This window comes from Astatotilapia calliptera, chromosome 5 (genome assembly GCF_964374335.1).
Source record: "Astatotilapia calliptera chromosome 5, fAstCal68.1, whole genome shotgun sequence".
NCBI lineage: Eukaryota > Metazoa > Chordata > Actinopteri > Cichliformes > Cichlidae > Astatotilapia > Astatotilapia calliptera.
In genome coordinates, this window is record NC_137426.1 from 24497220 (window position 1) to 24511844 (window position 14625).

The 14625-nt window shown below is 40.4% G+C and overlaps 1 protein-coding gene and 1 long non-coding RNA gene across 2 annotated transcripts; one reads left to right on the plus strand and one right to left on the minus strand.

Annotated features, from left to right (window-relative positions):
- Nucleotides 1-1666: 1666 nt before the first annotated feature.
- On the minus strand, nucleotides 1667-3644 carry LOC145428929 (uncharacterized). The gene is made up of 4 exons (XR_013909282.1): nucleotides 3523-3644; nucleotides 3295-3431; nucleotides 2360-2416; nucleotides 1667-2237 (listed from the first exon to the last, which is right to left on the minus strand). It is a non-coding gene; the product is annotated as an uncharacterized LOC145428929 (long non-coding RNA).
- A 1229-nt stretch (nucleotides 3645-4873) lies between these two features.
- On the plus strand, nucleotides 4874-14229 carry ccdc3b (coiled-coil domain containing 3b). Its single transcript, XM_026168349.2, has 3 exons — nucleotides 4874-5497; nucleotides 9015-9189; nucleotides 12761-14229. The coding sequence occupies exons 1-3, from the start codon at nucleotides 5139-5141 to the stop codon at nucleotides 13052-13054; spliced, it is 828 nt and encodes a 275-aa protein (XP_026024134.1). The 5' UTR covers nucleotides 4874-5138; the 3' UTR covers nucleotides 13055-14229.
- The last annotated feature ends 396 nt before the right edge of the window (nucleotides 14230-14625 follow it).

The window sequence follows — 14625 nt, forward strand, 5'->3', positions numbered from 1 at the left end:
AAGGTCACAAAAAGTTGTGCGCTGCCTGTGTCAGTTTTTGTTGGTGAAGCGTTCAGTTGCGAGCTTGAAAGCTGCAGCTGTGTGAAGTGATAACAACTATATGCTGAAGAGCATAAAAATGTGGACGTGTCCGCCGTGGTTTGTTTACAATAATGTATTGTGTAAGTACTATTGCTGTATGGGTCACTCAATGTAAAATCCATAAATTTACTTAACTTACTCCTATCATACAAAATGTTTGTAAAGCGGATTCTGACTCATTATTTATATTACATGCGCAAACACTATACATCCATATTTTATTCACATTAGAACACAGAAAACAATACTAATATTAGAATTTAGAAGAAGAAATTTTACTGTTTCATGAAAAATATAACTTCATTTTCAATTTCATGGCAGCATTACATCCATCCATCCATTCGCTTCCGCTTATCCTTTTCAGGGTCGCGGGGGGCGCTGGAGCCTATCCCAGCTGGCATAGGGCGAAAGGCGGGGTACACCCTGGACAGGTCGCCAGTCTGTCGCAGGGTGGCAGCATTACATCTCAAGTGAATTTCCAGGAAAGGCAGGAAAATAGGGTGTTGCTAGCAAGAAACAGCTAGGCTAATTCGCATCTACTAAATTATAGACTAATTTCAAAATAATGTTGTGTAAAAAAAAAAGTAAATAAATTGAATAATTAATCATCTCCTCTACGTAGTATCAAATAATCTGGACAAATTTCTGTGCGTAAAGCGAAGACTGATTATTATTCTGTCATCAGCTCGCCTGAAACCTGTTTATTCTGTGCAAAGCGCTAACTTGTTTCTGACCATTTTCTCCTGTATATAGATTCCCCTGGAACTGTTCCTGTTTCCTGTCCTGGATTGTCTGAGAGCGGCTGAGTGGCGAAGTGCGTGTGGGACAAAAAGTATGAGTGTCTGACGAGGAGTGTGGAGAAACAGCGAAGGAGCATTCATATGTGGACTTCTCCCTTTCTTCCCCCACAGATTCCTGGAGCTCTGCACTTTGTATATATCACACGTTTTCTGTAAAAACAAACAAACTACTGACTTGTCTTTTGAAAGGAAACCTTGGTCTGCACCTGAGTCCATTCGGTACTCCGGTGTATGTATCTCTACATCTACTCTATTTCTTGTAAGAGTAGCTCTCCTGATACTTCAAGCCCTTAGCCAACCCTTCCTTCTCTTTTTTTTTTTTTTTTTTTTTTTTTAACCTTAGAGAATAATATGTCTTGTGTTGCAGCTGAATCATCTTAACTGGGTCCCAGTTTTGTCAAAGGTAGCTACAGTAGTAAATCAGCTCTCATTTATAGACAGATTTTCTAAATAGAAAGTGTCTGTATACCACACCTGAGGTCTTGTTCCATTAATTGGACTCCAGATTTACTCCTTCCTGAGCCAAACAGCTCAGCCTAAGCCCAGCCATCTCACTGAGGGTGGTTGGTTGGTGCACAGCAGATGTTTGACTTTCAGTCTTGGGATTAATCATTTCTAGCCCCAGGCATCAGAATCAGTTCATTAAGTACATTTAAACCCCTGAAACTTCTTTTGTGGATCCTTTGTTCAATGTGGAAAGAAGCTCTCTTCTTTATTTCAAAACCTAAAACTTTGCAGTGTGTCAATGTGTTATTTTTAAAACTGAGGTAAACTAAAGCTGCTGCTTAATATGTGCACGCTTTATTTGATTTTGCAAATCGGGCTGAGGGCTCCCTCCACATTCTTCAACTACACCTTTACAATTATTCCACTTTGAAAACAAAAGAATAAGAATAAGAGAATTTAAAGAATACATTAAAAGCACCAAATTACCATAACATTTAAGCCCATGATGAGTATATGTAAACTTCTGACCACAGTTGTAGATCTCAGTTTATGAGGGAATAAAACAACACTGAAAAATTACGTGAGCTGAGAAACACAACACAAAGGTGGCGTGAAAGATGATTATTGGTTTGAAGACTTGACTTTCAATAGTGCACACATATCTGTATCTGGTAATAACATGCAAAATTAGTCAAATATGTCATGCCTCTATGCTGTATTTCATTAAAGACTACTGATAATATTCTGCTGTAATCATTTTTGTATATTTTTTTTGTCGGTGTAATCAAACATCATCAATCAAACCCAAGCTTCCTTTTGTCCAATAACAACACGGTCATCTTGTGCTCTGCTCTCTCTTCGCTACATCCCAGATCCTTCATCCACCACAGTTTCCTTCCCAGGGCTCTGCTACAGGACAACAGTATTTCAGCCAGGCTCTACTCACAAACCTCTTGTGAATTGTAAAAAAATTTTGCTCTTTTTAATAGGATAATAAATGCAGGATTCAACTTCAAGTAATTACAGCTTACATAGTTTATGTCCTTCTGGGAAGCATCTCCATTATACCGCAGGCTGGAACTCTCCTCCTGTAAATGAGTTGTTATATTCATGAGCTCTCTCTAGCAGAGGTCTCTGTTAATAATAATAATGCTGTATGGGTTAGATTTATGCAAAGCAACACAACAAATACCCAAGTGTACAACATGACAGACAGCCCACTTAATCACATTCCACCTCTCTGCTGGCTTTCACGCTGGTTATCTGATACGTGTAGCAAATGCACTAAGTAACAAAGTCAGTGTTAATGGGCTTCGCGGTGTCTTCAGATTCCAGGCCTGGTATGCAGGAACACGGTAATGATACATGTCTCAGTGCCTTGCTTGACTAAGTTACACATTATGCCAGTTAAACAGAGGAGTGCTTCTCGACTTAGGAGTCCAGTTTCTGGGCATTGTCTTTGTTCTTTAGGTTTATTTTCGTGTGGATAGAATCTCAAGTCCATCTGGCCAAATGGGGACATGGCCTACTTTTACCTAAAATATTTCTCTTCACAGTGTCTGCAGCTACTGACATTTACACTTGTTTTGGGGTTTTTTTTTGTTTGTTTGTTTTTTGTTTTTTGAGGACTGCAGAGAGGATTGTGGTGTGAAAGATCTGTAGATGACATACACTCTACATGCAGTTTAAAACGAAACAATGAAAAGGAAATGCATCAGTAATTAGTACAGAATGTCTCAGCATAAATTCCCTTATCTCCCTTAAACTCCCTTATCTGAAATGTGCTGGTTATTCAGCTCATTTTCTAACAATAACATTTTAGCATGTGAAGATGTTTCACTCGTTTCGTGCTGAGAGTTCCAAAATAGTCTGTATTGTCTACTATCAGAGAAGCAGTTGTTAAAATCAAAGTAAGCATAAGCTACAAGTGTGGGCGTAAATCTGTGGCACTTTCCTCCTTACTTACATTTCCTGCGTTCACGTCTATCAGCTCTTCAGCCTCACTGAGCTCGGTGCTGCTGCAGCCTCCGGGGAAACACCTTGATGGTTCCTCCTCTCTTGTTTTTTGCAAAAAGTCAGACGCTGTTGATTTTCTCAACAGTGCTGCCACACAAACAGGTGAGGCAGATACATTAATTTAACACCGAATTTCCTCTAGATGTAAATATTCTGTCCTATCGTAAAAACATTTCACCTCCGTCACAGATGTAGTTGACCGTGAGCATCACAATCAGCAGCTTTACCGCCATGTCTTCTTGCAGACTGTCATACGCTGGAATACTGTGCCCCCTTTCAGGTGCTGCTACTTTGTGTTTGTTACCTGAGAAATACCCACGCCCACCACCATCCCCAGCAGTAATCCCACAGGGACAACAAGAATTTGATGGATTTGCAGAGCGACAGGGAAGTAAGAACTGTGCGAAGGAGCACATCAGAGCTATACTCGGAAAGGTTTAAGAGTTATAAAATATTCTCAAACACATAAAAGTTATCCAAAGGAGAAAAAAGTAGTAGCTTTGTTTGAGGAGCGACTCAGTCTAACTGACTCTGTACGAAGCTATTGTGGTAGAAGGTCATTAAGTCATGGACCTTTAAAACCTAATGTTCAAATCTGCAATTCTTCAATAGTGTGTGAAAGGTTATAAAAGAAAAACAAATTTACTCTGACTGAATCAGTTTCTATTTATGTTAAAGCAGTTGTTTTTTCCTTATTATACAGGATTTGTGCAGAACTCATTTGGAAGCTGCTGTTGTATGAAATGAAAATAGGAAATACTCCCAAAACTGGGAATTCTCATTATACAACTTTAACAGTTGTAAATGAATTACACTTCGCACAGCAATGCGTCAGATTGAGAGAGATCTTTCAGAGCAATTATGACTCCATCTAAAGATTTCTGTAACCACACTGGGTTCGTTTGTGTAAAATCATCGACATTTATAAAACTATCCGCATAATTCATGTAAATGAGAGGAACTCAGATCTGAGCCGCTACTCCTCCACATCGCATGGAGCCAGCTGGGGTGGAACGTTCGTCTTACTTGAATGCCTCCTAGGCGAGGTGTTCCCTCCATGTCCTAGCGGGAGGGAGGCCTCCCAGGACTCTCGGCCTCAGTGTTTCCGCGGATGAGCTGGAGTGGGTGGGAGGTCTGGGCTTTCCTTCTTAGGCTGCGGTCCCCACGATTAATGGATAGATGGATGCTGGATATTTGCCACTGACATGCAACTGGTATAGGTTATCAACTCTTTTCCAGTTCTACCTCTGCTATCTTGCGGATAGTCACTAGAGGGCGCCACTATTCTTTCTTTAGTGAGTTTCAATTAAAACCCGTAATCTTCTTTTGTTTGCTGGGATTTCACGATGGGTTTGCTGCTTTAAATACCCGAGTTTACCAGCACTGAAGGTGCCTTTATTGTGTTTTCACAGGAAAATGTAGGTTTGAAACTGAAAGAGCACCTTTTTTGTCTTTGCTCCTCCTGCTGCCATCCTAAAGGTGAGAGGCAGCGTTTTTACAGGGGGATGCTGAGGTGAATGGGCTGGTCCACTTGCAAAGAATTGTGGCTGGAGGCAGTAGTAGGACCACGGTGAAGGATACACGGGATTAATTTGTTGCTCAAAAAAAATTTTTTTCCTAAGTAACTTACTCTGAAACTAAATATTAATTGTGCATTGGTGGAAGTATGCGCCTGTAGCGAAATCCCTGCAGCTTTTTTTTCTTCTTCTTTTCCCTCAGTGATTTCATCCATCACCAGCACTGCGCGCCTTGGTGCGCCTCCCTGACTCACGGTTGTCTCCTCGTTGTCACAACATGTGGATTATTTTGGCGTTTATTTTTGCAGCCGTCCGTCCCGAGGGGAGCTGGGGGTGTCAGCTACCCCATGACTGGAGACCGCAGACGGAAGCGTGCCGTGCCGAGCTGGCCGAGATCATCGTGTTTGCCAAGGTGCTGGCGCTGCACAAGGAGTCGTACAGCGTGTATAACTATCTGCCGTGGCAGCACGACACTGACCTGCTCTTCTCCGCCGAGATTGAGCTCCTGTGCGATCAGGCGTGGGGCAGCATGCTGGAGGTTCCTGCGGGTTCCAGGTTTAATGTCACCGGCCTCGGTTACTTCCCCTGCTTCTCCTACAGCGTCACCAAAGACAACAACTACTACTTCTTCCTAAGGTGAACTCACAGATGAATAAAGTTGGTATGGCATTAATCACGCGTGATAACAGATAGCTGTAGTCTGATTTGATGCCAGTCTCAGTTAAGCTTCACTCCTAAGACTTTAACACCATGCTCACCTAAGTTGCAAGCGCCTAGTTTAATTTGGTAAGAAGACTGTAAACGATACACTAGGAATCGGGCCCTCCTGTACAAGATGCTCAGCTCAAATGTTGCATTTAATTTCACACATCCTATATATTCAATGTGGAAATATAGACAAAGGGAGACAGCGTTTAAGGATTTTATATGTTTACACTAAAATATGCAGTGTGTGTTTTGTCCCTGACAGATGATCTCCTACAGGTCAAAAAGACGCTTAAATGTGCATTTGACTGCATTACATGAGAATCAGAAGATGATTACCTGACTAAGTTGGCTACCTGTCCATCTTTTTCTTAGGTCCTCTTTGACACAAGAGACAGTTAAATATTTAAAGAATAGAAGAACAAAAGGTTTAGTCAATAGCCATGTCATTGCTTTATATGATGAAAAATAATGATCACTAGCAGGTTTAAGTTTTCTTCATCCTCATTAAGTGCAGATGTGATTTATTCTCTATGAATAATGCAAAATCCACAGATGTCACGTAGCACTCTTTCCAATGAAAACCAGCACCTCATCAGGCCTGTGCTGAGATCTGTCATGGAAACAAAGTATTGTTGACAGATTTAGTGAATTCGCACTCGAAGTTCACTCAAAGGCAGATAACTGGCACCTGTCCCCCATACAGCATATTCTCTTTCAGTCATTATCTGTCTGTGACACCATCCCAAATTTGGTTAATGTGCCGAATAACCAACCAATTTCCAGATTTAAAAAAAAAAAGACAAGAAAAGAAAAGAAAAGTATGCAACAAGTTAATTCCTAAATGTCTGTGTTGGACAGAAACAACACTGTTGCTCAGGAAACGTCTGTTGCTTTCCAGCTAGTGTAATTACAGAGCCAGACATTTCCAAGAGCTTGAAGGTAAATTACAAAGAATTTGTGAAGAGTTATGAGCACACCAGCGGTCAATACGACCACCTTTTGTCCTCCATATATGCACCAGTGTGTCACCTGACAAAAGGAGCGTGTGCTGACACGCCTTACAGATGAAGAGACAGGATATTCAGAGAGGGGTACTAAAAATGCATTCCTCAAGTTTAAAGTTTGTCTGTCCCACATGAGGGTATGTGGCAGAGCCAACAACAATAATGTTTTATAGCACATGTTACACCTCATATATGCAGAATTACGTGCACATGTGTGATAGTGTTTTGCTGTGAGTGGTGATAGCAAAAAGACTTTCATATGATTTTTTTTACTAGTCTGAGTTAATCACACCTTCAGGGACAGCTTTGCCGTCCCCCTGTTGCGATGGTGAAAACCATCCGGATGTTATCCCTGTAATCGGGGCAGGTGACCGCTATCGGAAACTTCCTAGAGCAAGTCGCAACAGAGTTGTGTTTAAGTGGAGACCTGAAGATAATTAAAAAGCCATGATTACTTCAGTAAAGCAATACAGTGGTCTTTGTCAATGTTTACCAAAGATATAATGGAGGAAAACCCCCAAATATGTTTGCCCACATTTTCCTTTAACTTCAGGGCATCTAGGATTGAAAGACTGCCAGTGTACTGCTTTTAACAGATGGTTTTTAAAAAAAACAAAAAAAGCTCAAGAACCCAAGTAATTACTGGGATGGGAACAGTTATTACACTGTCATAACAACATATCAAATGACAGTGTGTGGCAAGACTCGTAACTTCATGTAAAAAAAAATTGCAGAGATCAGAACAAAGCCTGAAAATTTCACCTTACAGTTTAACAGGGGGTGATGCAATCTGGGGGTTAATTGGCTGGCCAGGAGCAGCATTTCCTAAAGTCAAAGGAAGTGTGTGACTAAGCAAGACATAAAGCATTAATAGAAAGATCCAAAAATCCCCTGTGAGCGTGCACTTGGCGAAAGTGGGGGAGAAGAACACCCTTTACTTCTTCTGGAAAGCACAGGCCTGGTGAGTGAGAGGATGATTATTCGAAGCCATATGCTGTTATGCTGTTAGTAGCTTCATATTTACATATTTAAACAATCCAACTAAGTTTCCTGGTGATTGCAAACGTAGCAAATCGATTTATTTTCCAACGATTCTTTTAGCACCCTAAAAAAAAGAAGAAATAGATTTTAGTCTCAGTTTCGTGTGGTGTTTGACACCACAGCAACCAAATATTTAGAGAGTATTAAATCAAATGGTTTAGATGGGAGATGACATATGCTTAAACAAATTGTGTTTGCATGTTCTGCTATGTGCGAGGTCGAGGCACCTCCTGTTTCCTGAACCTGAAACAGATCAGTTTAGTTTTAGTGGAGTACAACATCAAGTCCCAGACACTATAGTATCAAGTCCAAACTGAAAACTTCTCATCACAGTCTCCAGTGGATGTTCATTTCCTGTTGCAAAAGCCCCAAAAGCATAGTCTCTGACTAAAATAGTATTTCCAATCAATCATGAGTATAAGCTCCCTGGACAGAGCTGAGCATGGAGAAAAATGCAACTGAAGACCTCCCTCGGGACCTTTAAATGAGACAGATTGAGTGTTCTGCTTTAGCCATATGTTCGATGCAAAAACCTTAGCTTATAGTTCATTTTTTTCAGGATTTGTAACTTTTACATTAAAAATGAGGTAACCTAACACCGAGCCTTGAAGGAGGAGAAAGCTATACTTACTTTTACTCAAAGTAAGGTTTTTGAAGTACGCATGCTGCTTTTGCACTCTCGATCATGTACTAAACCGATACTCTGTGAAAAAAGAAAAAAGAAAAAGGATTTTCATTTCTTCAGACCTCACAGCGACTGTGATTACATCTCACCTTTGACATCTTCTGTTGAAGCAAAACATCAGCTTTCTTCTCGCTCTTTCAACATACACACAGATACCCACATATACAACACACACCCACACAGCTTCCTATAGGGACAGCCAAACTTTTGATGTCCCTTGAGGGATATGAGATGGAATCCAGATGTATGGAAACCCACTGCTTCAAGACTTCCTGAAGATATGAAACATGTTTTGTAAAAGCCTTTGGCTTGTCATTCGCTGGTTTGAGTCATCCGCATAATGCTTCAATTTGCATAAAAATAGAACAAGACCTGTTAACAATTCTCTAGAGATGTGTTTCTTTTTTTCCCCCAGATAAAGAAATTGTATATATGAAAATCATACAAATACTAAATGCCTAAATTCTCAGACAACAAACAAACATTGACTGAGTGGACTTGTGCAAAATGCTTATAGCGATTTTTGCACAAGTCCATTTATTTGCTTTGAGTGGACTTCTGGTGATAATTAAATGTTACACAATCTATTCTTCTGTCTGCGTGCATCTGTTTGTTTCCACACATTTGAGGTTTTTTGTTTTTTTTTACTGAAAGCCCACATTTCACTCTTGCTCGTCGCTGTATCAACAGACTCTTTCCCCTTTCTGTCATGCAGGATGGATGAGAATTACAACATCGTCCCCCACGGAGTGAACTTTCAGGACCCCATCTTTATCGACACCGCAGAGAATCACCGCATGTTTGCTAGCCTCTTCCAGTTTTCCAACTGCACGCCTGGAACTCAAGTCCACACCTTTACCCCGGAGTGGGAGGCTCAGGAGGACAGCCGGGTATGCAGATACTCAGACCCACCAAGAGAGACTTGATGTTTGACTCTCTTGAAGTCATCTGTTTAAATCCAGTTAGTGAGAAGGGGAGTGTTTTTCTCATTTAGCTGCTGCAAGTTCTGGTGGCTTCCCACATAGTACTTCAGGCAAAAAAGTATACTATAGGACATGATAGCCACAAGCATTGTGGTAAATGTGAAAAGTATTCAGTTTGACATCCTGTTCAAAGGACCTTAATGTGTTCTTACAGCATGGGAAACCAGAAGCACGTTTCTTTAGGTTTAGCTAGATCAGCGGTGCTCAAACTTTTTTCTGGCACGCCTCGTTTCAGGGGCTGACAAAGGTTGATTCCTCACACCCCACAATTTACAGCCTGCATCCAGCAGTTGAACTTTACTTAAATGAAGGTTAGCGTAATAGCATCAGCAAACGTGCCATCCCTGCAGTGGCTCGAGAACCACTGGGCTAGATAAAAATTGGGACAAAGGACAAAAACATACAAAGAATCCTGAATAAAGTCGCTACATAAAGTAAGTGGCCATTTTCTACAAAAAAAAGCTCATGATTGCAGATCGGTGGTGTAGCAGTGCCACACTCTTACTCTTGTAATGCTTCTAATGATGCACATGAGATTATAACATGACCTTAATGAACCAGCTCAGTCTCCGCTTCACGCCCCTGCTGTCACTGCTGAAATGATTAAAGCATGTTTGTGTCTACACGTGCTTCTCCTAAACCTCGACTGAGTCAGTTTTGAAGGGGTTTCCAGCCGCTCACTGCTCTTTTATCTCCTTTAATGAATTTAAACCTTTTGGCATAAGCCCCCCCGCCCCCCCCTGGTTCAGATCAGTTCACTCCTGTCTGGTTTTCATTTGCTGACTACTCATAAAAGAAAGAATCTGCCATGGGTTAAAAAAAAAGAAAAAAAGAAAAGAAAACATAGTTTTGTATTTCCATTAATGGAAAACTTTTTTTTTCTTTTGATCCGGCTTGTGATTATAATTACAGAGTGACGTCTTGATATCGGTGCCGCTTTGTTATATCACTCTGGTGATTAAATTTCCTTCTAGCAAAATAAAAACAGACTTTGCTTTTAGTGCTACTCAGCGACCGCTGTTTGGACAGTTGACCTGAAGTCAAATCAGACTGGATAATATGTCCTGCATCTTATAGTCCAGTGTCAACCGGAGTAAATCAGATGGGGTGACGTCATGTTGTGATTTAACACTAAACGTTATTAGTAACATAAACATTATTTTAAGAAGCAGGGATTTTCCCACAGTTTTGTTTCTCACACTGATGGTGAAATATTAGTGTTAACGGGCCAAAAACAGTCTTGAGCCAGTGATAGGACACAGAGCCAACACTGATCACACAATGTAGGAAGACCGCAGCTTCAGGTTGCATACGGTCCAACTGTGCAAAAGTCTCAAGCTGCCTCTCATTTCTTTATATTTTCTTAGGAATATGTGACATAGGGAAGTGATTTATTGAGACATCTGAAAAAAAAAAATACAATATACACACCAAAAACTTTAACACGCTTGAAAGTCAATATTTATTATGAGCACCTTTATTCTTCAACACACCCTGAACTCTCTCATCAAGCTTTCTTGTCATTTCTTTAAGTAGTCTTCAGGAATAGATCTCCAGGTTTAATGAAGGACATTCAAAGCTCTGTGCCAAGATCATCCTACACTGCTTCAGTAATTAGGTTAAAACAGATTTAGATCAGACACATTAGAAGTCCTGGATATTGTCTGTGCTGGTTGGATGCATTTTAGAGAAACTTTAGAAAAAATGCAGAAAGAAAGAAGAAAAGTGTGGTTCACAGAAGAGGCAGGCAGGATCTTTTTAACAGTGTTGCATGTTGAGCTTGAGCCATTCTGGGGTTTAAACATCAGAATATATTTAATGCACTACGACATGCCCAAGCTACAGTATGTTTGGCCGGTTTGTGCTGTTAGGCGTGAAGGTAAAATGATACGATGCTTTTTTGAGGTAATGTACGTACGCAAAGACAAAAACAGTTGATTTTAGCACACTTGTATGTGTCTGCCAGGCAACCTGATGACATGACAATCACTAAATTGAGCCCTTTGGGGGCCTAAGATGTACCTGTGTGCCAAGTTTGGTTGCTCAGCTCTTTATTGTGTAGGAGGAGTCGGTGTACAAATAAAAACAACACACACAAATTTTGTCCCTTACATTAAATCTAAATAGATATTAAAAACAAACATATAATTAACAATTGTAATTAAATCATCTTAATTTTATCAGTTTTTCACTTGATGGCAATCAACTAGAAAATTTTGCAGAAGCTGAAAGTTTTTTTCCCGTCGTTCTTATAAATCCTTACAACTGTAGTTTGACACCATGTGTCATACAGGAGAGATGTTTATCTAACCGAAAAACCATATCTCCCAAATCCTGATTATACAAATTTGAATGTCATGTCTCTCCAAGCTCATTTCCCAAAAGACTTTAACAGTTTAATACAAAGTATGTTGAAGATGAATTACACTTATGAATTTTTCGCACTAGCTGCTATCATCTGATCCATCCATGGCGCCGTTCTAGGTTCAGCAGGTTTGCTTTTGGTCCACCTCTAACTGAACGTGTGCACAAAAACATAGATGTGCCACTTTACACTTTATGCTTCATAAAACATTTCTTTTAGCTCCTAAACTTCATTCTTTGCATTGTAAAGTTTAATATTTCCACAGAATTCGCTCTGGGACATATGGAAGAGCACATGGGCAAAACCCACAGCTAATATAACGAGAAGTAATGTACTAAGCAGCGATGTGGGCAGGCAGCCGGCAGCACATTTTTAACATTTCCTGAAAAACCATGAGTGGTGGTTATCTGATGAAGGAGAATTTACATCAGTGTTTCATGCTGGCCCGTGTGGAAGCATTAGGATCTGCTACGGAAATCCACACTCAAGCAGACAGGCATGCATTCTGAAGCATCTGGAGCTCGTTTTTTCACCCAGGAATGGTCCAGGCCTTTGGATGTCTGTCACAGGTTCCATCTCACAGTGGTGTCTCACTGAAATGGGAAAAGTATGTTGTGTAACAATTTTTCCCTAGTTGCTATAGAGCTGCACCGTTGCCCACAGTATTACATAAAGAGTGGGACTTGTGCTACACGATAATGCTTAAAACAGTTCACTGCCACAGTTACACAGCGAGAAATTCTCTGCTGTTTATACAAAAGCTAAAACACTGGAAGACCTATGAGCTGTTGGCACTAAAAACATGAATGATTCTCTCATTAGATTCTGGCATCAAGAGCAACAGATCTAGTAGGTGTTACATCTTAAATGTATCACAGAGAGATTTGACTTGACTCTAGCATTTAGCATGATTCATTGTGGGATAAAGCGCCAACTATGATTTCACTCAAGTTGCAGCGCAGGATGAAAATTTGTGGGAAAGCCTGCAGAATAAGGCTAACACTGGAATAATGAGAGATTAACTGTAACCTTTCACGTTTACCTAGTGTAAGACATCTCGTGCTTTTTCAGGTAATACAAACGTATTTGGCTCTGTTTTCCTTCTCCTCGCAGTTGCTGTGCTCCACCGTGCAGAAGGCTCTGTTTGAGGAGGAAGAGAGGGTGAGGACCCTCTCCCAGAAAGTGCGTTCCTTGGAGAAAGCCAACGGCCACCTGAGGGAAAAGGTGAAGACCATGAAACGTCTGCTACGCCAGGCTCAGCGAGAAACAACAAAAGAGCAGCAAACCCTCAGCTTCAAACAGATTTACGAATCGAAGAAGCCGCAAAGTCACCCCGATCAGGACACGACCCAGGACCAAAAGAACCAGCCGATTAAAAAGGCCCTCTCCAAAAAGCTAAAAAATTAGAGCTTCTTCCTGTTAACTAACGGAGAAGTGCTCTCTGTGAAGCATTAGTGGCAGATCAAACTGAAACAATAGCAAGTGAAATGTTGGGCGAGGTGACAGAAAGATCTAAGAACTCTGAATAAGCATGAAAGCCACTGTATTCTTCATGTCTTCCACAAGATTCGCCTTATTTCCAAAGAAGCATTCATTTTAACCCGCAGGATGATTCCTCTGCTTTGCTCATGCAACAAAGTTTAGTGCCTCACTCTTTAGTTTGTGGTTCAGTTGATCTGTGCCAGTGACATCATTGTTTCTCTGCACGACTGTACTGTCACCTAACCTACCCACAACTTATACCAGTGTGTACCGTTTCAGTTTATTTCAAGTGGCCGCACAAACAACTACTAGAAAGCTCATAGTTCAAAGCTTTTGAATGCCCAAACAACAGGGAGATAATGTTCAAACATTGGAAATGAAATATCTAAATCTGATATTTCTTGTTTCTGTGCTGGACACAAGCATTGTATACATTTTAGAATTTGTTTGGTTTTTTTTCTTGGTTTTGCTGTCAAAATTCTTCAAATCAAACGTTGACTTTTGAGAGGATATGTGACAGTGTGGCATGTATTGTTTTAAATGATCCTATGTTTCCTGCGAGTGCTGAGGTACAAATAACCTTTTATTAACTCAGAAGTTTGTAAGTGCATGGCATTAGGTTGACTTCAGATGCTCACAATTACTGGCTGTGCAAGATGGTGAGCTAAAATAAGCATGTGTGGGGTAAGTGGTTACAGGCCTGCATATTGATCTAGTTCTCTTTACGAGGAGCAACAAATATACCAAAGAATAAGGTGTGAAAAATATTTTTAAATTCAGTATTTGTTTGTGGGGGGGTTTCTCCCAAGAGTGCATTTTTCCAAGTTCACATTAATCTGTGATTTGTACTGAATCAAAGTGTCATTTTCGTATATAACAGGGTGCTGAGCACCCATTAATTCCAGCCAGTGAGCCTGGCATGGTACGGGATTGGCTTTTTCTGTGTCAGAAAAAAAAGGTTGCTTTTGTTATACATTCTGTATTTGCTTTTGATATGATCTTGCTCTCTCTACAATGTAAACACCTGGCTTGCCTCGCCGATACAATAGCTTTTGTAATAGTGACTGTAGCTTTTTGGAATAAATTAATTTTTACAGAAAGTTGCAGTTGTCAGAGGTTTTTATTTCATTTGTCAATCAGATCTTTATGCTTCATCATTTTCCTCTTTTCAACACATTGCCAAAAACCGAGTGGGGCTCTGTGGAGGCCAATCCATGACTGATAGAGTTTCCCTGTGTTTTTTTTTTGTTTGTTTTTTTGCTTTTACTTCATTAGCAGTGTATTTGTGATCTTTGTCATGCCGAAAAAATCAAGCTGTTGCAAATCAGATGCCTTACAGATGCTATTGCATGATGGATGAAAATGTGATGGTACTTTTCTGCATTTATAATTCCACCAGTTCTGAATAAAAAAAAACATAACATGGTCAGGTACAAAGACTGAGCTGATAATGAGTGAAAAAGAAGCCAATGTCCAAAGAAAAACACCTACAGGAA

Coding starts and splice junctions, on each gene's coding strand:
- ccdc3b (XM_026168349.2), top strand. CDS start 5,139: ATGTGGATTATTTTGGCGTTTATTTTTGCAGCCGTCCGTCCCGAGGGG. Junction 5,498..9,014: donor AACTACTACTTCTTCCTAAG/GTGAACTCACAG, acceptor TCTGTCATGCAG/GATGGATGAGAATTACAACA. Junction 9,190..12,760: donor AGGCTCAGGAGGACAGCCGG/GTATGCAGATAC, acceptor TTCTCCTCGCAG/TTGCTGTGCTCCACCGTGCA.